We start from the raw sequence: 24466 nt of genomic DNA, 5'->3' as shown, positions 1-24466 counted from the left end.
GGTCTGTAACTAGTGGTGTTCCGCAGGGATGAGTACTGGAACCTCTGCTGTTTGTAATGTATATAAATGACTTGGAAGAAAATGTAGCGGGTCTGATTAGCAAGTTTTGCGGATGATACTAAAATTGCAGGAGTTGCGAATAGTGATGAAGATTGTCAGAGAATACAGCAGGATATAGATAAGCTGCAAAATTGGGCAGAGAAATGGCAGATGGAATTTAACCCGGTCAAATGCGAGGTGATGCATTTTGGTAGATCCAATTCAGGTGGGAGCTATAAAATAAATGGCAGAACCATCAGGAGCATAGAGACACAGAGAGATCTGGGCGTGCAGGTCCACAGATCCTTAAAAGTGACAGGACTGATTGGACTTCCGGCGGGGTAGGAGTGCGGTCACGGGCAACGGAGCTCTGACAGCCACGTCCCGTTCCCGGGGGAGAAACAAAAAAAAATGTGCAAACCGGCCGGACCCCCCCCCCCCCCCAATGCGCACGGCAGGAAAAAAAAAACGTGGGGACCGAGCGAGGACCGAGCCAGCAGCAGGAATCGACCCCCCCCCCCCCCCCACCGCACGGCAGGAGAGGCAGAACACGAGGACCGAGCCAGCGGCAGGGATCGAGCCAGCGGCAAGGACTGAGCCAGCGGCGGAGACTGACACCCCCCCAACCCCCACCCCCCCGGGACCGCAAGGCAGGCGGCAGAACAAAGGAGGACACCCGGACCAGCCAGAAGCCTCTCTCTCTCTCGACCCTCCTGACCCGGCGTGTGGGTGAGTGAGAGGGAAAAAAAAGAATTTCCCCAAAAACCATTTGAAGAGGAAACTTGTAAAGAGAAAGAAAACAATTTTTCTTTCCCCCTTTTTAAAAAAAAATTATAATTTTTTTTGTGAAAAAGGGGTTTAAGAGGGGCGGGGGGGGGGGGGGGGGCGGGGGGGGGGGGGGAAGTGTTAAAGGAGAGACGGGAAGGGGAAAAGAGAAGGGGAAGAAACAAAAAGGGGGGGAAAAATCAATGCCAGAAGGTAGCCAAAACAGAGGGAGAAAGGGCACCAGAAGCAGAAGGGGCCATGGGCGAGCCCACTCAGACAAGCTAACAGGTAAACGAAGCGGCGGAACGGAAGGTTCGCCGCAACAAAAAGAACTGGGCAGACAGGAGCTTTTTCCCCCTGGGCCAGGGGGGAAAACGGTGCTTCCAGGGGTAGACAAAGTGGAATACTCCGCAATTGTGATACCGACCACGCTCCACACTACATGGACGTGAGACTGGAGAAGGGCAGGGCCCAACGCCCCACATGGAGGTTGGACATTGCCCTACTAGCAGACAAGGCCTTCAACGAAAAGATTTCACAGGCCATAGCAGAGTATACGGAAAACAACCAAAACGGGGAGGTCTCACCCTCCACGTTCTGGGAAGCGCTAAAGACCGCAGTAAGAGGGGAAATTATAGCTTTCAAAGCTCGAAGAGATAGGGCGGAAAGGGTGGCTAGGCAGCAGCTGGTCGACTTCATACTGGAGGTAGACCGTAAGTACTCCGAGGCCCCGACCGTAGAGCTCCTGGCGGAGAGGAAAGAGCTTCAAAGGAACTTTGATTTGCTCTCCACCAGGAAAGCAGTGCACCAACTCCGCCAGGCCCATGGGACCCTATATGAACACGCAGATAAAGCCAGCCGCCTGTTGGCACACCAGCTGAGAAAGCAGGCAGCCACCAGAGAAATTGCACAAATCAGGGATACCAGAGGCACATTCGAAACAGAACCGGAAAGGATTAATAAAACCTTCAAGGCCTTCTACCAAGGGCTGTACACCTCAGAGCCCCCAATGGGGGAGTCCGGGATGAAACGGTTCCTTGATGAACTGGACATACCAGTCGTAGGGGAGGGCAGAAAATAGGGCCTGGAAACACCACTAGCACTGGGAGAGATCATGGACAGTATTAGCTCCATGCAGGCGGGGAAGGCGCCGGGACCAGACAGGTTCCCGGCGGACATCTACAAAAAATTTGCGACAGCACTGGCCCCTTGCAGGAGATGTTCACAGCCTCGCTAGTAAGGGGCACACTGCCACCTACGCTAGCACAGGCCTCAATCTCGCTGATACCTAAGAAAGATAAAGATCCAACGGAATGTGGGTCATACAGACCCATCTCACTGCTGAACGCAGATGCCAAAATACTGGCCAAAATCCTAGCCATAAGGCTAGAAGACTGTGTACCTGAGGTGGTCGCAGAGGACCAGATGGGTTTTGTCAAAGGTAGGCAGCTAACCTCGAACATCAGGCGCCTGCTAAACGTGATAAAGACCCCATCCGGGGAGAGAACACCAGAGGTGATCGTCTCTCTAGACGCAGAAAAGGCCTTCGACAGAGTCGAATGGAAATACCTCATAGAGGCACTGGAGCGGTTTGGGCTTGGAACAGGATTCACCTCTGGGTAAAACTCCTATACCACGCTCCCATGGCGAGCGTACAGACCAACAACACCAACTCCCGATACTTCCAGCTGCGCAGGGGCACCAGACAAGGATGCCCACTGTCCCCGCTGCTGTTCGCTCGAGCGATCGAACCCACTAGCAATTGCTCACAGAGCAGCAAAAAGCTGGAGGGGGATCCGAAGGGGCGGCAGGGAGCACAGAGTCTCACTCTATGCAGATGACCTGCTCCTCTGCATTTCAGACCCACAAAGCAGCATGGACGGAATCACCACGCTCCTGAAACAGTTTGGCGCTTTGTCGGGCTACAAACTCGACATGAGCAGAAACAAGATCTTCCCGGTACACCCACAAGGAGGGGGGGCAGCACTAATGGGACTGCCGTTTAAACAAGCCCGACACAAATTCCGCTACCTGGGGATCCAAATAGCCCATGACTGGAAAGGGATCCACAAATGGAACCTCACCAGTCTGACAGAGGAAGTAAAAAAGGACCTGCAAAGATGGAACACATTCCCACTCTCCCTTGCGAGGAGAGTCCAGACGATCAAAATGAACGTACTGCCCGGGTACCTTTTCCTACTTAGATCCATTCCGATCTACATCCCCAAGGCCTTTTTCAAAGCACTAGACAAACTAATCATGGCGTTTGTATGGGGGGGTGGGAAGAATACTAGGATCCCAAAGAAGGTCTTACAAAATCCAGGGGGTTGGGGGGGGGGGCTAGCCCTCCCAAACCTACAATTCCACTGGGCGGCGATGGCCGAGCGAATAAGGGGATCGAATAAGGAGCCAGAAGCCGAGTGGGTGCGCGAGGAAGAGGCCTCCTGTCAGGGGACCTCCCTCCGGGCCCTCACCACGGCGGCACTCCCATCCCCACCCAAAAAACACTCCAGCAGCCCGGTGGTGATAGCCACCCTCCAGTCCTGGAACCAACTACGGCAGCAATTTGGCCTGACCAAAGCTCCCATCTGCAACAACCATAGGTTTGCACCAGCGCCGACTGACCACACCTTTAAAAAGTGGTGACAGGACGGAGGGACTGTAGCTCCATCGATCACACACAAGGCGAGACGTAGAGAACTTCAATCGAGGCTTTATTGAGCAGACTTGTTCCCCAGCAGCTCAGTCACAGAATGCAGCTGCTGGGAGCCAAACCGGGTTCTTATACCCCGCCTATCTGGGTGGAGCCCAGTAGGCGGCAGATCCAATCAGGACCCAGCATCTGTCCTCCAATAGCTCCTCGGCATTCATGGTGTACCGTATTACCCCTAATACATACCACCACATTCTTCCCTTGTTAAAAAAGAACCCGGCGGGGTGGTGGGTGGTATGGTGGTAGGGGTTTACAGGGTCGGTGCCTTAACCATTGAACTATATACAACCATGCCGCTTTTACTGGGCCACTGAATTATTCACATTTTACCCGATTAGCAGCGTTAACTATTTACAACAATGCTGCTTTACTGGGCCACTGAATTATATACATCTTAAGTCGATTCGATGAGTCGAGGTGGTGCTCTGGTCGCCCTTTCCGATCGTCTCAGCCCGGGTGGTGGTGGTGGTGGTGCTGGCTTGGGTCTGGTCGACTCTGGGAGCATCGCGCTGTCCCTCTCTGTTTCCTTACTCCTGGGCGGGCCTGGGAGGAGAACCGATCCCCACGGGAAGGGGGTGGCTGTGGGGTGCACTGGCGGGAGTGAGGGGGTGGTGATTGGTGTTGGGGGGGTGTGGGGAGCTCCGGCGGGTGCCAGGTCCCGCAGAGAGACCGTGTCCTGTCGGCCATCTGGGTACGCCACGTAGGCGTACTGCGGGTTTGCTTGGAGTAGATGTACCTTTTCCACCAGTGGGTCTGATTTGTGCGCCCGCACATGTTTCCGGAGCAGGATGGGTCCCGGGGCTGCCAGCCAGGTCGGAAGTGACGTTCCAGAAGCGGACCTCCTAGGGAAGACAAGGAGGCGCTCGTGCGGCATTTGGTTTGTAGTGGTACACAGCAGGGACCGGATAGAATGAAGGGCATCCGGGAGGACTTCCTGCCAGCGGGAAGTTGGGAGACTCCTAGACCGTAGGGCCAGTAGGACGGTCTTACAGACCGTTCTGTTCTCCCTCTCTACCTGCCCGTTCCCCCGGGGGTTGTAGCTGGTCATCCAGCTCATGGCTATGCCCTTGCTGAGCAGGAATTGACGCAGCTCGTCACTCATGAAGGAGGACCCCCTATATCTATGGATGTAGGCGGGGAAACCGAACAGGGTAAAGATGGTGCAGAGAGCTTTAATGACCGTGGCCGCGGTCATGTTGGGGCAGGGGATGGAGAAGCGGAAACGGGAGTATTCGTCAACGACGTTAAGAAAGTATGTGTTGCGATCGGTGGAGGGGAGGGGGCCTTTGAAATCCAAACTGAGGCGTTCAAAGGGACAGGAAACCTTTATCAGGTGCGCTCTATCTGGCCTGAAAAAATGCGGTTTGCATTCTGCGCAGATTTGGCAGTTCCTGGTGACTGTTTGGACCTCGGCGACGGAGTACGGGAGGTTGCGGGCCTTTATGAAGTGGTAGAAACGAGTGACCCCCGGGTGGCAGGGGTCCTCGTGGAGGGCTTTGAGACGGTCCACTTGTGCGTTGGCACATGCGCCGCGAGATAGGGCATCAGACGGCTCATTCAGCTTTCCGGGACGATACAAGATCTCATAGTTGTAGGTGGAGAGTTCGATCCTCCACCGCAGGATCTTGTCATTTTTTATCTTGCCCCGCTGTGCATTATCGAACATGAAGGCTACCGACCGTTGGTCAGTGAGGAGAGTGAATCTCCTACTGGCCAGGTAATGCCTCCAATGTCGCACAGCTTCCACTATGGCTTGGGCCTCCTTTTCCACTGAGGAGTGGCGAATTTCTGAAGCGTGGAGGGTCCGGGAGAAAAAGGCCACATGTCTGCCCGCTTGGTTGAGAGTGGCCGCCAGAGCTACGTCGGATGCGTCGCTCTCGACTTGGAAGGGGAGGGACTCGTCGATGGCGCGCATCGTGGCCTTTGCGATATCCGCTTTGATGCGGCTGAAGGCCTGGCGGGCCTCTGTCAACAGGGGTAAAGTAGTGGACTGGATTAGTGGGCGGGCCTTGTCTGCGTATTGTGGAACCCACTGGGCGTAATAAGAAAAGAAGCCCAGGCAGCGTTTCAGGGCTTTGGCACAGTGGGGGAGAGGGAACTCCATGAGGGGGAGCATGCGTTCGGGGTCGGGGCCTATCACTCCATTACGCACTACGTAGCCCAAGATGGCTAGACGGTCGGTGCTAAACACGCATTTTTCCTCGTTGTAGGTGAGGTTGAGGGCGTTAGCGGTCTGGAGGAATTTTCGGAGGTTGGCGTCGTGGTCCTGCTGGTCATGGCCACAGATGGTGACGTTGTCGAAGTACGGGAACGTGGCCCGTAAACCGTGCTGGTCAACCATTCGGCCCATCTCCTGTTGGAAGACCGAGACTCCGTTCGTGACGCCAAATGGAACCCTTAAGAAGTGGTATAGCCGCCCATCTGCTTCGAAGGCAGTGTACTTGCGGTCACCGGGGCGAATGGGGAGCTGGTGGTAGGCGGACTTAAGGTCTACAGTGGAGAAGACCTTGTACTGTGCAATCCGATTGACCATGTCGGATATGCGGGGAAGAGGGTAGGCATCTAGCTGCATGTACCTGTTGATGGTCTGACTGTAGTCTACGACCATCCTCTGCTTCTCCCCTGTCTTCACAACTACCGCCTGGGCTCTCCAGGGACTATTGCTGGCCTGGATTATGCCTTCCTTCAGCAGCCGCTGGACTTCGGACCTGATAAACGTCCGGTCCTGGGTGCTGTATCGTCTGCTCCTAGTGGCGTTGGGTTTGCAATCCGGGGTGAGGTTCGCAAACAAGGAGGGCGGTTCGACCTTGAGTGTCGCGAGGCCGCAGATAGTCAGTGGGGGTATAGGGCTGCTATTTGAATGTTAAGCTCTGGAGGTTGCATTGGATGTCCAACCCCAGGAGGGTGGGAGCGCAGAGGTGGGGGAGGACATACAGCCCGTAATTTTTGAACTCTCTCCCCTGCACCGTTAGGTTTGCGATGCAGAACCCTTTGATTGCAACGGAGTGGGACCCCGCCGCCAGGAAAATTTTTTGGGTGCTTGGCCGAATTACAAGGGAACAGCGTCTTACCGTGTCCGGATGAATAAAACTCTCCGTGCTCCCCGAGTCGATCAAACGCGGCGTCTCGTGCCCGTTCACCAGCACCTTTGTCGTCATCTGGATCGTCCGGGGACACGACTGGTCGAGGGTCACCGATGCCAAACGTGGTTGGTGCATCGGATCGTTGTCTTCAGGCAGTGTGGAGCCGTCCACGCTGGGGTCCTTGCCTGTCAGCCAAGATGGCGGCGTCCATGGATCGCACGCGGTCGGGGGTGGACAAAATGGCCGCTCCCATGGATCGCACGCGGCCCGTGGGTAGGAAGATGGCGGCGCCCGCCCCCCCCTCGTGGTGTCCGGGGTCCAAAATGACGGCGCCCGTTGGCCGCCTGTGGGTCGCTCGGGGGGTTGAGTCCGTGGTCCCGTTTCTTCCCCGGAAATGGCGGCGGCCCCACGGGACTGGCACACCGCTGCGTAGTGCCCCTTTTTGCCGCAGCTTTTACAGGTGGCCTTGCGGGCTGGGCAGCGCTGGCGGGGGTGTTTCGGCTGCCCGCAAAAGTAGCAGCGGGGCCCCCCCGGGTGGTCTGGGATTCTGGCCGCGCACGCTTGCGGAGGGGTGGGAGGTGCTGGGGGGTCGGTTGCGGTGGGGGTCCATGGAGCCCCAGGGGCTGTAGTGTGGTTGGGGGCATAGGCGTGGGCGTTTCGGGAGGCCACGTCGAGGGAGGCTGCAAAGGCCCGTGCCTCTGTGAGTCCGAGAGAGTCTTTCTCTAAACGTCTCTGGCGAATTTGCGACGATGCCAAACCTGCTACGTAAGCGTCTCTGATCAGTAGCTCCGTATGTTCATTCGCCGTTACCGCTGGGCAGTTGCAGTTTCTTCCCAGGATCGTTAGAGCATTGTAGAATTCGTCTAGCGATTCCCTGAGGATTTGTCGGCTCGTCGCGAGCTGGTAGCGTGCATAGACCTGGTTGACGGGCCTAATGTAGGTCTCTTTCAGCAAGTTGATCGCCGCTGGGAATTCTTCCGCGTCCTCGATGAGTGAGTAGATTTCGGGACTTACCCTGGAATGCAGGACCTGCATCTTCTGGTCTTCTGTTGGTCTGCCGGGGGCCGTTCGGAGGTATCCCTCAAAGTACTCCAGCCAGTGCTTAAACGCTGATGTTGCGTTAGCTGCTTGGGGGCCGATTCGCAGGCACTCCGGGGCGATCCGGAGCTCCATATTCCTTTTTAAGTCTGCTCAATAAATTGTAGCACCATCGATCACACACGAGGCGAGACGTAGAGAACTTCAATCGAGGCTTTATTGAGCAGATTTGTTCCCCAGCAGCTCAGTCACAGAATGCAGCTGCTGGGAGCCAAACCGGGTTCTTATACCCCGCCTATCTGGGTGGAGCCCAGTAGGCGGCAGATCCAATCAGGACCCAGCATCTGTCCTCCAATAGCTCCTCGGCATTCATGGTGTACCGTATTACCCCTAATACATACCACCACAGGGACACTGACAGTCAGGGACCTATACACGGTTACAACAATGGACAAACTGAGGTACCTGAAACTCAAAAACCTCTTACGAAAGGAGACAAGGATGTATCCACAACCGCCACGACAGACATTACTGGAAGAGTTACTGGATGCAAGCATCCTAGATAAAGGGAACTATAGCGACATGTATGACCGACTGGTAGAAAGGGCCGACACCGTACTGGACGCAACAAGAAAGAAATGGGAGGAGGACCTGGCGATTGAAATAGGGTGGGGACTCTGGAGCGAAGCACTGCACAGGGTCAACACCACCTCCACGTGCGCAAGGCTCAGCCTGACACAACTAAAAGTGGTACATAGAGCCCACTTAACAAGAACTCGTGTGAGTAGGTTCTTCCTGGAGGTGGAGGATAGATGTGAACGGTGCCAAGGAGGCCCGGCCAACCACGCCCACATGTTCTGGTCTTGCCCCAGACTTGAGGGGTACTGGACGGCCTTCTTCGAGGCAACGTCCAAAGTGGTGGGGTTGAGGGTGAAGCCATGCCCGAAAGTGGCGGTGTTCGGGGTTTCAGACCAGCCAGATCTATTCCTGGGGAGGAGGGTGGACGCCCTTGCCTTTGCCTCCCTGATCGCCCGCCGTAGAATCCTGTTCGGCTGGCGGTCAGCAGCACCACCCAAAGCTGCATCTGGCTGTGCGACCTCTCAGAATCTCTCCAAATGGAGAAAATCAAATTCTCCATCCGAGGGTCAGAGGACGGCTTCCACAGAACGTGGGAGCCATTCACCCAATTGTCCCGGGACCTGTTTGTGACCAACAAACAAGCAGAAGAATAGCCAGGTAGCCAAGAATCAGGGGAAAGTAGCCGAGGCGGGGGACGGAGGGATAGACTGGCGGCGGGGGGGGGGGGGGGGTAGCAGCTAAACCTAAGAGGAAAGAAAGGTGAACCACAGGAGAAGGGGAGGGGGGGGGGGGAAGGGGGTGGTGGAAGGGGGAGAAGACAGGGAACAACAGAGGGGAACCAGTGGGGGGGGGGGGAGGCAAGGGAATGGCAGCCGGAAGGAGGGCATGGGAAATAATAACTAACTTGGCATCTACAGGAGCAGAGAACAAGTAAAATCCATGCGAAAGACGGGACGAACGGCTGAAGCGGAGGTGAACGCGAGACGACAACGGCAGCGAAAACTGTCCGGGAGAAGCAAGCGACAACACCAACACCAGATCCATTCGCATATTGCCCTCTGTAATTGTTTCCCCGGCGCCCAAATGTATATGCACCCGCCCCCCCCCCCCCCAGTTTCTCCCCCCCCCCAAAACAGATGCCTACTTATTTGCTAAAAATAATACTGCCAATTGTCCAGAGCTGCTGTTGTTGAGCCAGCACATAATACCCTACCACTTATCTTATTGTAACTTTTTTTTTCTTTCTTTTTTTTGTGCGTGTTCCCATCTCTTCTATGTACGTATAAATGTATTCTATTTAGTGTACATAATGGTAAATATACTTTATTCAAAAACCCAATAAAAACATTTATTAAAAAAAGAGTGATAGCACAGGTGGAAATGGTGGTAAAGAAAGCATATGGCATGCTTGCCTTCATAGAACAAAGAACAAAGAAAATTACAGCACAGGAACAGGCCCTTCGGCCCTCCCAGCCTGCGCCGATCCAGATCCTTTATCTAAACCTGTCTTCTATTTTCCAAGGATCTACTTCCCTCTGTTCCCCGCCCGTTCATATATCTGTCAAAATGCATCTTAAATGATGCTATCGTGCCCGCCTCTACCACCTCCGCTGGCAAAGCGTTCCAGGCACCCACCACCCTCTGCATAAAAAACTTTCCACGCACATCTCCCTTAAACTTTCCCCCTCTCACCTTGAAATCGTGACCCATTGTAATTGACACCCCCACTCTTGGAAAAAGCCTGTTGCTATCCACCCTGTCCATAACTCTCAGAATTTTGTAGACCTCAATCAGGTCCCCCTCAACCTCTGTCTTTCCAACGAAAACAATCCTAATCTACTCAATCTTTCTTCATAGCTAGCACCCTCCATACCAGGCAACATCCTGGTGAACCTCCTCTGCACCCTCTCTAAAGCATCCACATCCTTCTATTAATGTGGCGACCAGAACTGCATGCAGTATTCCAAATGTGGCCTAACCAAAGTCCGATACAACTGTAACATGACTTGCCGACTCTTGTACTCAATACCCCGTCCGATGAAGACAAGCATGCTGTATGCCTTCTTGGCAACTCTATTGACCTGCGTTGCCACCTTCAGGGTACAATGGACCTGAATTCCCAGATCTCTCTGCACATCAATTTTCCCCAGGACTCTTCCATTGACCGTATAGTCTGCTCTTGGATTAGATCTTCCAAAATGCATCACCTCGCATTTGCCTGGATTGAACTCCATCTGCCATTTCTCTGCCTCACTCTCCAATCTATCTATATTTTGCTGTATTCTCTGACAGTCCTCCTCGCTATCTGCAAATCCACCAATCTTAGTGTCATCTGCAAACTTGCTAATCAGACCACCTATACTTTCGTCCAGATCATTTATGTATATCACAAACAACAGTGGTCTGAGCACGGTTCCCTGTGGAACACCACTAGTCACCTTTCTCCATTTTGAGACACTCCCTTCCACCACTACTCTCTGTCTCCTGTTGCCCAGCCAGTTCTTTATCCATCTAGCTAGTACACCCTGAACCCCATACGACTTCACTTTTTCCATCAACCTGCCATGGGAAACTTTATCAAATGCCTTACTGAAGTCTATGTATATGACATCTACAGCCCTTCCCTCATCAATTAACTTTGTCACTTCCTCAAAGAATTCTATTAGGTTTGTCCCTGCACAAAACCATGCTGCCTATCACTGATAAGTCTATTTTCTTCCAAATGTGAATAGATCCTATCCCTCAGCATCTTCTCCAACAGTTTGCCTACCACTGACGTCAAGCTCACAGGCCTATAATTCCCTGGATTATCCCTGCTACCCTTCTTAAACAAAGGGACAACATTAGCAATTCTCCAGTCCTTCGGGACCTCACCTGTGCTCAAGGATGCTGCAAAGATATCTGTTAAGGCCCCAGCTATTTCGTCCCTCGCTTCCCTCAGTAACCTGGGATAGATCCCATCCGGACCTGGGGACTTGTCCACCTTAATGCCTTTTAGAATACCCAAAACTTCCCCCTTCCTTATGCCGACTTGATCTAGAGTATTTAAACATCCATCCCTAGCCTCAACATCCGTCATGTCCCTCTCCTTGGTGAATACCGATGCAAAGTACTCATTAAGAATCTCACCCATTTCCTCTGATTCCACGCATAAATTCCCTTTTGTCTTTGAGTGGGCCAATCCTTTCTCTAGTTACCCTCTTGCTCCTTATATACGAATAAAAGGCTTTGGGATTTTCCTTAACCCTGTTCGTCAATGATATTTCATGACACCTTTTAGCCCTCTTTATTGCGCGTTGAGATTTATTTGAGATAGGACGAGGTATCGAGTATAAAAGCTCAAAAATTATGTTACAGTACAACTGGGGCTGGTTTAGCGCAGTGGGCTGCATAGCTGGTTTGCAATGCAGAACAATGCAAGCAGCGCGAGTTCAATTCCCGTACCGGCCTCCTCGAACAGGTGCCGGAATGTTGCGACTCGGGGCTTTTCACAGTAACTTCATTGAAGCCTTCTTGTCACACTAAGCTATTATTACAGTTATATAGAACGTTGGTTAGGCCACATTTGGAATACTGTGTCCAATTCTGGTTATCGCACTACCAGAAGGACGTGGAGGCTTTGGAGAGAGTACAGAAAAGGTTTACCAGGATGTTGCCTGGTACGGAGGGTATTAGCTATGAGGAGAAATTGAATAAACTGGGATTGTTCTCCCTAGAGAGACGGAGGCTGAGGAGCGACCTGAAATTAGTTTATAAAATTATTAGGGGTATAGATAGGTTGAACCGTTAGAGGCTTTTTCCCAGGGCGGTAATGACAACTACAAGGGGGCACAAGTTCAAGGTTAGGGGGGGGATAGGTTCAATGGAGATGTGCGGGGGAAGTTTTTTTACACAGAGGGTGGTGGTGGCCTGGAATGCACTGCCAAGTGAGGTGGTTGAGGTTGATACGTTAGCGACCTTTATCTGGATAGGCACATGAACAGACGGGGTATAGAAAGTACAGGAGGTTGGTCTAGATAGGACATTTGATCGGAGGCTTGGAGGGCCAAAGGGCGTGTTCCTGTGCTGTATTGTTCTTTGTTTAATGCCACATTATAGTTGTCTGCCCAGTGGTACCTAGGAGGCACCACTCCCCGTGTGTGCGTGGGTTTCCTCCGGGTGCTCCGGTTTCCTCGCACAGTCCAAAGATGTGCAGGTTAGTTGGATTGGCCATGATAAATTGCCCTTAGTGTCCAAAATTGCCCCTAATGTTGGGTGGGGTTATTGGGTTATGGGGATAGGGTGGAGGTGTTGACCTTGGGTAGGGTGCTCTTTCCAAGAGCCGGTGCAGACTCGATGGGCCAAATGGCCTCCTCCTGCACTGTAAATTCTATGATTCTAAGAGCATTTCCTCCTCTGGTTCTTTTCTTATGTTTCCTGCTTCAAAAGGTGCCGTTGATTGAGATTCAAACCTCACCGTGTGGAATCACAGGCGTACATCTTTGTGCTGCTCAATGATTGCAGTACATTGCAGTCAAATACAGCGGCCAAACAAACAAATGTGAGATAAATAAACCAATAGTTCATATGGTGGTGTTAGTTGTGGATTGAATATTGATCAGAGCACTGAATACCTTGCTCTTTTTTTGAGTGCGGCCACAGAATTTTATCACTGTATCAGTAAAAAGCAGACATATTCTGTCTTTAATATTTAATCAGAAATGTCGCATCCGATAATGCAGCAATTCCTCAATACTGTAATATTACACTCAATATGCACCTGACACATTATTAGCTTGAAAAATCTGAAATGGGATTAAATGTAAACGGTGGCAGTCTTGGCTCATGGTAGCACTCTCATTTCTGAGTCAGAAGACTGTGCACTTAAGCCCTTCTCCAAGACTTGGACATGTTATCAAGGCTGAGATTTCAGTGCTACCCTGTCAAAAGTGCCATGTTTTTTCAAGATAAGATGCTGAACAGAGAATCCATCGGCTCCCATCCGATGAAAGTAAAAGATCCCATATTGCTTTTTGAAGAAAGTCTGCGGAGATCTTCTGGTGTCCAGAATTTTCACTTCTTTAATTTCACTACAACAAATTATTTGACTCATTGTATATGGGACCTTGCTATGTGCATCATGGCTACCATGTTTCCTACATTACAAAATGAAAGTTGCCATAGTCCCAGTGGCTTTGAGAGAGAGAGCTGACTGGTGGTGATTTAACCTGAGGGTCATCAAACTTTAGGCAAGGGACAAGGTTGAGAAGGTAACTAATCTCAGCCGGTATGGAAATTGAACCCACGCTGTTGGTGTCGCTCTGCATCATGGACCAGCCATCCAGCCAACTGAGCTAACATTACAAAAGTGACAAAAATGACTGTTTAAAAACAATAATTGGTTGTGGCGTGTTTTAGGCTGCTCGGAGGTTATGGATGGTGCTATATATGTGCAGATTATTACTTCCACAGTTGGATAATTAATAATCTGAGTTGTAAGTCTTCCCAGTTCAACAGTTAGTAGCCAGCCACAATATTGCAAAGACTAGAAGCAGGCACTGGATAATCACAATCAGATTGAGTGAAGCTGGTGTTGAATTTTTAGCTCTGTGGGTTACATAGTATATTTGTGATTTGTTTGTCTGAAATCCAGAATGAGGTGACTTTTAGCCAAGACAGTAGAAGCACTGTTCCAGACTGGCAACCCACCCAAGCAGTGAGCCAGAGCAATTCTGGAGCCTCTTCATCAAGGCGCTGTATCTCAGCATTCTCACCACAGGTAATGTCTGTTACTCATTTCTAAATAATACTTCATTTCTGCAGGTTTAACTATTTTGTTGTTCAGGCAAACCAAATAGTTATATTGATTTATATTTATTTATTTAGACTTTATTTAGAGCGGTGATTAAAAAGATGCTGAATTCTCAGGTGATATCAGGAAAAACTCATACAATCTGTTGTCAGTATTGAGTTGGCTGATATCAGCTAGACAGCAGTGTTGGGATTTATAACTGCCATATTCTTGATTCCTGGGAAAGAAAATGGGGAAAGAATAGCTACATTTTCATGTCCAATTTGCGATGACTGCAGCTGGAAAGTGACTGTAGAGTGAAGGGAAGTTGGACTCTGGTGTGATATTTAATGCTCTCTTTCTTCCCTCTATCCCCAGACCAACCCTCATCTCTTTGGATGATTTAAAATAGCCTGCAGAAACACCAAAACAAACCGCAGAAATGGAAGTTTGGGCCAGAGATCGAGAAAATCCTTGTGGAAATTTTATCCCTTCTCTCCAGATTCACATATTGTGCAAAATGAGGGTTATGAACCCTCATGAACCCTTGGGCAGCACGGTAGCACAAGTGGCTAGCACTGTGGCTTCACAGCGCCAGCGTCCCAGATTCGATCCCCGCTGGATCACTGTCTGTGCGGAGTCTGCACGTTCTCCCTGTGTCTACGTGGGTTTCCTCCGGGTGCTCCGGTTTCCTCCCACAGCCCTGCAGGTTAGGTGGATTGGCCATGATAAAGACATGCAGGTTAGGTGGATTGGCCATGATAAATTGCCCTTAGTGGCCAAAAAGGATGGGAGGGGTATTGGGTTATGGGGATAGGGTGGAAGTGGGGTCAGTGCAGACTCGATGGGCCGAATGGCCTCCTTCTGCACTGTATGTTCTATGAAGTTTTAAAATATGGATCATTGTCAGTTAATGGTCTTGGAAGAAGGGAGAAACATAAATAATTATAATGGATACTTGTATTTAATGCCCGCCAGCAAGAATTTGTTCGCAACATGACCATTTAGAGCTGATTCTATTTCTTCCATTAGGTCTCTAAGCCCCATCTACTGGGTCGACATATTTATTCCAACTCATATTGCACTTACAAGCGTGTTAAAAAAGAAAATTGGGATATAGAGAAATTGAATAATTTCCAATCTGACTGTTGCATCGCTCATGCATGTAAATGGATGTGGGCAACCAGTGAACCAGCCAAAAATATATATTGATTCACTCTAAAGTCAAAAGTCATTATTTTGCTTGTCTCAGAGCTCACAATTAGCTTTTAAAATGACCAATGTCAGTCTGATTGAATCTTGCCCTTTTTTCAGCCGAATAGCACAGTTGGGAACTTCAAATATCCTCAGTCAGAAAAGGCTTTCAAGATTGTGCTTGCTGGGGATGCAGCCGTGGGCAAATCGAGCTTTCTTCTACGACTCTGCAAAAATGAATTTCGTGGGAACACCAGTGCCACTTTAGGTATGTTTTGTAAGCTTAATCAACTTGCTTCCCTTAATTTTCTCACATCTTGGTTACATTGTCAGTCAGCTACTTCAGCTTTCACTTGGCTGCCTATTTTATAAGCATCTGCCAGAATACCCATTGTTCATGTAAAGGTCAATGAGTCTCTGTCCAGCCTCTGACCCAGAAAATCCATAGGGGCATGATCCTGACGGTTTCATTAGGACCATGTTTTTCAATGGAATGTGTGTTTGATCTCTCTAAACTTTACTTGCTCAGAGGACGGGAGCCTTTGATGCCAAACCCCACCCCCACTGCAAAGCCTGGAAACTTAGCGAGAGCTGGCTAGTCCAGTAGTTGAAGGACTCACTTGCAGAAAATGAAGCATTGTGCTTTCCCCACCCAACCTAGGTGGGTCGATTTGCAGCTTCAGCAAGCAGGTATGTTTGATTTTATTGGGTATACGAGCATTCAAAATTGAATCCGACCAGGAACAAGAAAATGGGAGCACCCAGTGTAGGGAGTCACTGATCTGCTACCCTGACGTGAGAAACTGTATTTGGAACAGAGGGAGGTTCTATCTCATAAGGTCCCAGGAAGATAACCATGCAGAAACACTGTATATTTCTGAGACCTTCTGCTACAGCCGCGCGGCTTGAGCATTCTCTAGGCCTCTGTGTTGCCTTCTTCAACTTCAAAGTTTTAATGCTTCTTTATATTTCATAAATTGCATTTATAAAGAACTCTTCGTGACCTCCTGACATCCAAATTGATTTATATCCATTGAAGTACTTTTGAAGGTCAGTCACTATTGTAAGGAACTGTTACAGTCAATTAATACCCAATGAAATTCCATAAACAGCAGTAAGTTAAATGACCAAGTATCGGCCCAGCTTTTGCAGTGGTAATGACAGTGAAACTCAGCATTTGCTATCATTCCACTGAAAACTGAAAGCAACTTCGTAAGTTTGCACATGCGCAGGTAACGCGGAAATCCAGAAGTTATTGTTAGTGCTTCTGCAGATGTTGCATTGTTCAGGCTCCAACCTGCACCCCACCCCCCAAATGCTGCAAACAGTAGAAAATCTTTATTTTACCTTCTCTTTTAATTCAATCATAAGTATTTATTTTTCTATCTGAAATTTTATATTAAAAGTAGAGGGGTTTGATTTCCTGATTTGCTGTCTTTGGGAATTCAGTGTGATTGCCTGTTAACCCTGCTTGCTGACATGACTATGCTGCACTGGAGATTCCCTTGAATTGGTGCCAGATTTAATCTATTGTTACACTACTGACTGCAAAATCTGACCAATGCATTTTACTGATATTCGTTGGTAGATAATTATTGACCAAGACATCAGGAAAATCCCTCTTGTTCATCTTTGAACGGAGCCCTGAATCTTTGACATCTATATGAGAGAACAGATGCTAGTTTAACGGCCTCATCTGAAAGACATCAAACCCTAACAATGCAGCAGCCCCTCTGCAGTGTCTGCCTAATTTATGTACTCAAGCCCTGAATTTGGACATGAACTACTCAGATCATTAACTCAAGGCTGATACCTACAATTGATATTGAATTTGCAGCTGCATTCAATGTTAAATTTAGGTTTGCAGATTAGAGATCTGACTATGTTACTCCCTTACTATTGTCATTTAAATTGGCAAAAAAAAGGGTTTATCTTGAGTGCTATTATCATATTCATGGAGTGGAATTTGCCACCCTCCCCCGCCGGCAGCAGGATCCTCCATCCCACCAGCCGGCCAATGGGGTTTCCCATTGTGGCCACCCCCACGCCGTCGGGAAATCCGTGGGCGTGAGTGCGCTGCTGGCGAAGCGGAGGATCCCGCCAACGGAGAATCAGGCCCATGGCCTTTAGAACATGACTAACACTCAAAAATAAAGAATAATAGGCAATAAAACCTCATTATTACAATAGTACATCTCATTGGCAGTTGTAAAATGAAGGACTGAGGCGGCTGATGGGTTTGCCATCAGTGGTGGAGTAAAGGGAGGATGCATGCACAGGACTTGAGTTTGAGGAATAACATTTGTAGGAAGGGATGCACGACTTGGGGGTGCTACATAGAATTAGAATGAGGCCACAGAGATTAGAAAATGAGAGGCAAGAATGAGGATTTTAAATTAAATGTGTTGGGAGACTGAGACAACATTGACCAGTGAGGACAGATGTGATGTGTATGACAGGATGTAAGCAGCTGAAGTTTGGAGTCATTGGAGATTATGTAGATTAGACGGGAAGACCGATGTTGAAATTGAATCTGGAGGGACCAAAATTGTGGATAATGATTTCACTGTGGTAGACAATGTTGTGAAGATTTCCATCGGCGTCTTGATGATGAATGGGATGTGTTTTTTTAATCGGGAATCTTGGTTGAACAGAATGCCAACCAAGGCTTTTTGAGCCAAAATGCTGATCAGGGTAGGGAGGCAGTGGCAATGATGAGAGTTAAAAACGATCGTAAGACATAGGTGCATAAGTAGGCCATTCAGCCATCGAGTCTGCTCTGCTATTTAATTAGATCATGACTGATCTGATATGAACCTCAACCCCACTTTCCCACCTTATCCCCATAGCCCTTGATTGATTCCCTTACTGATATAAAAATCTGTCAATCTCAGCCTTGAACATATTTAACTACCCAGCTTCTACAGCCCCCTAAGGTAAAGAATTCCACAGACTCGCTATCCTCTGAGAGAAGAAATCCCTCCTCTTCTCTGCCTTAAATAGGTCACACCTTACTTTGAGATCATGCTCTCTGGACCTAAACACTCCCACAAGGGGAAACATCCTCTCAGCATCAAACCCGTCAAGCCCCCTGAGAATCCTACATGTCTCAATGAGGTCGCCACAGTCTTCCTGGTGATCAGTTGGAAGAAGTTTGGAAAGGCCCATAACAATGCCACAGGCAATCTGACAGCACAGAGAAAGCTGTGAGCCGTGGAGAACAACAGTAAAGTAGGGGTGAAGATGGGTATTATCAGGATGCAAAAGAAACTCACTGTGTTCCTGTGGATGTCACTTGAGAACAGCACGCTCTTATTCTCCATGTTCTTGTATTATTTTTCATGCAGGAGTCGATTTTCAGATGAAAACTTTGATAGTTGACGGAGAGCAAACGGTGTTGCAGCTATGGGACACTGCAGGCCAAGAAAGGTAGGTTAGAAATGAGCAAGGTTGAAATTAATTAAACTACACATATGTTAAAGCCAAGTATGCATGTAAGATGCACATGTTGTTTTTCCCTTTGTTAGCTTTGAGTAGGCTTTTGGAAAGATACAGAAAAAGAAAAAAGGGTCATTGCCTTCTGATGCACATTCTCATGCTTTGCAAGTAAATAGAAGAATGTAATGATGCAATCTGTGATGTGGAGCACGATTCAGCGACTGTGACATGCCCAGCAAGGACCCGGGCACAATGGGTGAATCGTCCAAGAGTCCCAAATCGGTCTCCACTCTTGCCCTCGCTGAGCATGAGGGCTAAACAGCTGGCTTGTAACGCAGAACAATGCCAGCAGCGCGGGTTCAGTTTCCTTCCCGGCCTTCCCGAACAGGCGCCGGAATGTGGCGACTAGGGGCTTTTCACAGTGACTTCATTGAAGCCTACTTGTGACAATAAGCAATTATTATTATTATTATCCAGATCAGCATATTTAAATGAGCCGAATCCCGAACGCCAGATTCACCTGGTGTCCAGGAGTCAATGACCTTGCCTATGAGACATCGCTAGAACGCCGTTTAGCACAAATGTGGACCAGGCGTAAGGGCACCTCGGGGGGTCTTGTAGGCTATTAGAGACCTCTGGGAGGTTGAGAACAGGTCAGGGTGGTTCCTTGGCATCTGGACACTTGTCACTGCCAGCCTGGCACCCTGGCAGTGTCGCCCAGGTACTATGGCAGTGCCACATGAACAGTGTCACTCTGGCACTGCCAGATGTCGAGGTGCTGCCAGGCCAGCAGGTGCATGGGTGTCAGGTTGGCATTGCCAGGGGCTGGGCTCATGTGGGAGGGGTCCTTGCCCATTTTGGGGAGGGTGGTTCCAGGGGCTTTGACAAGGTTGGGGGCATGAGGGTGGGGGGTACAAAAAGCGCAGGACGGCATGTAGACATCGGGCTGACGTTCAAAATGGTGCCCTGATCTGCGAGGAGCTGTTCCTGCTAGCAAGATCAGTTCACCGGGTGCAGGAAATTTTTCTTGAGTGTGGCCTGGGTGGGGCGAAACTCCGAGACCCAAAAAACCATTAAAATGCCGGGGAATAGCGGGGTGAATCTTCGCACTGCAGCCGCCAAGAAACACCCCGCCACCGCATCCAAAAGCGGTCTTTAACTTTTGTCCGCTGAATCGCGTCCGTGATCATAAAAAATATCTTCCAACCTATTTACTGAATCTCAGCTGGAAGTAACACTAGTCCAGTGCTCCTGAGTTTAAAATGTATGAAAAGGTTTCCAATGCGTTTGTGGTATTTCTCTCATTCAGTTGTGGCACCCCCAAAAACCCCAAGTGTGCAGTTGAAGGCAGCCTATATGAAGGGGAAGCCTACTGTCCTGGTAAAGCTATGTGCACACTCTGCCTGCTTCTCTCTGGGCAGAGAGAACACAACGTAATCTCTCTCCTAGCATAAGGAGAGTTAGTATTCTTCCTTTACACATTAGCGGTTGTCAAACTCTGTGATATTAGAGATAAAAACAGAAAATTCTAAAATACTCCCAACAACATCTGTGGAGTGAGATAAAGTTAACTTTTCCATTCGATCATCTTTGATCAGAACAGAGAGAAGAAAAAAATGTAATAGGTTTTGAGCCAGTGAAAGTGGGAAGGACAAAAAGGGAAGGTCTGTAAATGGATGGAAGAATGAATGAGAAAAGATTTCATGGTGCAAAACCAAATGAGTCAGACAAAGAAACAAAAGATATGTCCAGATGGGGTTTAAATGGCTGGATAGGTGCCATTCAAATACAAAGTGAAGGAATAATGAAAGAAGCAAGGAAGAAAACGAACCAGCAAAAAATGGAACAAATTAAGGCAGAGGTCATGATCCAAAATTGTTGGACTCGATGTTGAGTCCTCCATTTCTTTCTGCAAGCACGACAACCCATTTCAATTTTCTATCTTACTGTCATTCGGACCTTTCTGTCCTTGCCCTCCAATAGTGTTTCAATGTGGCTCAATGCAAGCTCAAGAACAGCATCTCATCTTTCAACGTTGTAACTCCATAGCCTTCTGGGCTTAGCATTGAGATCTACAATTTTAGATCGCAATCTTTGCCTCCATTTTGATTCATGTTCATTTTGTTTTTGACTGCTTCTTCAGATTTTCCTAATTTTTTTCATTATTCCTTTACTTTGCTTCTGGATGGCTGTTATCCACCTCATCAGGCCACGTCTTTTGTTTCTTTACCTGTCCCATCACTACTCCTTTGGCCGTTTGTATCTTGAAGCTTTTTGTCATTAAGTTTTCCTGCCTGATAGCCTATCACAAACCTTCCCTTTGTTTTTCCTCCATCTCACCCCACCCCTCCCTATAATCTGTTGACATCTCCAGCAATGTACCAATCCAACAGTGTTAATTGTTTTTTCAGAAAAATGAAATTAGTGACTGAGAAATGGGCACCAAGATCTTATTGTTTATGTTTCAGATTTCGGAGTATTGCCAAATCGTATTTTAGGCGTGCGGATGGCGTTTTATTGCTATATGATGTCACATGTGAAAAAAGCTTCCTCAATGTCCGAGAGTGGGTTGACACGATTGAGGTGAAAGACCCTGTTTTCATATTAAATATATTTCAGTTATATTAGGCAGTACAAACATGGTTAGTGTAAACTGGCCAGGGGAAAGATAATCTATTTGGACAAATTGTGCTGCCAGTATTGAACCTTGTCTTCCTGCGCATTTATCATGAAACTGGTTGCACAGTTCCCACAGTTTTTAATCCATTAAATTCATACTTGACGCATCATTTAGGAACATTACTTTGATATTATAAGGTCCAGTGCAAACGTCTCTCATTCATATGCCATATCCTTATTTTTATTAATGTTACACCAATATTCTGTTAAAACTCCCCCTTATTTTTCTCTCACCCTCCAATTTCCTTGACTACATATCATGACCTCTAGGTGAATTTTAGAAGGATTTCTCCTGCCTTTGTTCTGGGGTTTCCATGACTCTCCTACCGAATGTAAAGTGCATCCCCAAAGAGTTGCGCTTTTTAGCTTGGAAGGTAAACAGTAAGGCTACTGCCACACCTATGCATTAATAAGAGTAGGACCTGCACGGGAGCTATGTAAAATGACCTGATCCACAAGAATTTGTCATTCCAATGTGACCTCACCTAAAGATGAGGGTTAGATTGGGAACTCCTTATGTGGGAAATCATATGGTGACAGAACATATTGAAGCCCAGCATACTGTTGTATTTCACTTGTTTATGCTCAATAATGAATCAGTTCAGTGGTTCAAAGAAGAGTCAGGAGACTGGCCACTAGAGTCATTGGGCAGAACTTTTACTTTTTGACCTGCGGGTTGGCCAACAGTCAGTCAGGAACCCGAAGGCTTGTGGAGGAGACTTTGCCATGACTTTATAGCTCAGTCATGGTAGTACCATCCTGCTTCCTTGTTTTCCAACCAATCAGAGCAGGTAGGCCTGATGATGATCCACATCGGACAGATGAAGACTTTCAATTTGAAGGAATCCCAGCCGAGGTTAGAAAGGCTCCATTACAGAACCATGAGGAGTGAGGGGGAAAGCATAATGACAGAGCTGCAGGACCCGATCTTTGGGGAGTTGGTCAAACTCTGGAGACCTTTAAGTGGGACTTGGATGGAGAAGTTCCACCCCCATTTCTGACATTCCACTTATGCTAGCCTGTGTGGGGCATGAATCACGCAGCTGAGAAACCCAAACTCAGCAGGACCATCTTAAATTTGTGCTTAGTTCAAACAAATCCCATTTGTGCTGTTCCAACGGCCTTAGCCCACAATGCTGGAGTCATGAATTTCTGGGATAGACATAAACACGCTTAAGGCAGATGACACCTGTTTACATGTCATGACCTGAAGTTTCTAAATTCCCAGCCCTTTAAACATAAAAATAGTGTTAGAGTTAAAACAAATCACTCTTTACTGAATTGCTTTGATTAACAGGCCACCTTGTGTCGGTGAAAAAGAACATTATTGAAACTGTAGGAACAGATGGAAGAGATTTGCTGTTGATATTTCCCAAGGGCCTTATTGTTGCTCAGGTGATTATGGATGCCGAGCTGAATTTCAAATGCAACAAAGGCACTTATCTCAGCAAGGGGGCTTAGTTCACATTTTGATTGACACTTTAAAGAGACTATTCAAGGATTAGCTGTCTTTGAAATAGTTACTGAGTAGATGTTTGTTTTTATAGAAATTTTATAATATTTTAGATTGTTAGAAGTGTTTTTTTAAATCTCCTCATGGCTTCTGAAGTCTCCCCATAGTGAATACTGAGTGAGTGGCTATGGGAGGTGGGGGTGGGGCTGCATGAAGGGGCATGGGGGCATGCAAGGGCATGGAGGGTCGATAGACTGGCATGGAGGGGCTTTTAGTGTGGGTGAGGGTTTGTGAGGGCTAAGGGCTATACGTCCTAGCTGCTTCTAAAACAACTGGGCCTTGCTCAGAAATCCAACACAGAACTACATAAGCTGCTCCCATTGCTGCAGTGAAAGACTAACACAGGGAAGTGTAGATCAAAGTCTGAGAAGTCCAAGGTTGTAGAAATGACCTCCAAAACCTTGGAAGTCACCTTGAAAGGGCATTTTCAGAATGAGCCCTGTAAACAGAAGCCTTCCATTATGACAAGGAAGCATCCGTCCTTGTTCAACATTTAAAAGCTTTACAGCCTGGTCAGTCCATAGAATTCCTACAGTGCAGAATGAGGCCATTCAGCCCGTCGAGTCTGCACTGACATTCTGAAAGAGCAAACTACTGAGGATCACCCCCCCCCCCCCACACACACACACCCATTCCCGTAACCCCGGGCATTGATCATGGCACTAAGGGGCAATTTGGTATGGCTAATCCCCCTAATCTGCACAATTTTGGACTGCGGGAGAAAACTGGAGCACCGAGAGGAAACCCACGCAGACACGGAGAGAATGTGCAAACTCCACGCAGTCCTTGCCTTGTTGACCTTGATGAGTTTCAGACAACTCAAGACATTCCTGTGCTGACAGTGAAAGCCGGAATCCTGAGAAAAATCTATATTTGGTTATCTTTTTTCAGACTTAATTCTAAGACCTGCCAAATCTAATGGGCGCTTCCCCTGCACCGAATAAATGCATAAGTGAGTGGGATCACGTTGGCTTCTTCACATGTTAACATTCCCCCCTTAGGGACTGAGTTAGGTGGAAAGAGTTTGGAGAATAGAGCTTGAAAAGGAGCTAAAAGTGGTTAGTACTGCTGCCTCACAGCGCTGAGGACCCGGGTTTGATCCTAGCCGCGGGTCACTATCCGTGTGCAGTTTGGCTGGGAGGAAGTGGAAGCAAAATAAATACTAGAGGGAAATAAAGAAAGCAGGCTGCTTGTCATTTTCAACATTTTCTGTTTGATTTTATAATGCCGTGAAATGGCATAAATGATAATTATGTTAGTCACACCATTACATTGGTTGCATGTAATATTGGCAAAATGAAAACGCTGCTTGGTTTTCCAGTTCCATTCAATCCCAAGATGTAAAGCATAACTGCAAAACAGTACTTCAAAAAAGATAACGCCCCTTTAAATGAAGAAACCCTAGGAAAACATGTATAGTAATGACTTACCTAAGAAAACATCATGGTAATGTTTGTCATATCCCGCATGGGACTTAGAGTGGAAATGATTATCTTCCCTGTGGTTCTCGCAGATTAGGAGCTCCCCCGATGAGGGACAGGGGACTCCATTCAGCTATGTATAAAGGGCCGGCCAGTAAGGCACCGACCGTGGAGATACCTGGGAGGGATCTACGGGGAGTTGTATATAACTTAACCGTAAATAAACCAAAGTTC

General features: G+C 48.3%; 1 protein-coding gene across 2 annotated transcripts in view; it reads left to right on the top strand.

Annotated features, from left to right (window-relative positions):
* Nucleotides 1–24466, top strand: part of rasef (RAS and EF-hand domain containing) — a 104841-nt gene that overhangs the window by 61347 nt on the left and 19028 nt on the right. For both annotated transcript variants that reach the window (XM_072516654.1, XM_072516653.1), the window contains exons 12-15: nt 13850–13975; nt 15302–15449; nt 18529–18610; nt 21088–21202. In XM_072516654.1, coding sequence (XP_072372755.1) covers nt 13850–13975; nt 15302–15449; nt 18529–18610; nt 21088–21202 — 471 coding nt within the window. The remainder of the gene's footprint in view (nt 1–13849; nt 13976–15301; nt 15450–18528; nt 18611–21087; nt 21203–24466) is intronic.

This window comes from Scyliorhinus torazame, chromosome 9 (genome assembly GCF_047496885.1).
Source record: "Scyliorhinus torazame isolate Kashiwa2021f chromosome 9, sScyTor2.1, whole genome shotgun sequence".
Lineage (NCBI taxonomy): Eukaryota > Metazoa > Chordata > Chondrichthyes > Carcharhiniformes > Scyliorhinidae > Scyliorhinus > Scyliorhinus torazame.
This window is presented reverse-complemented; position numbering and strand designations above follow the sequence as displayed.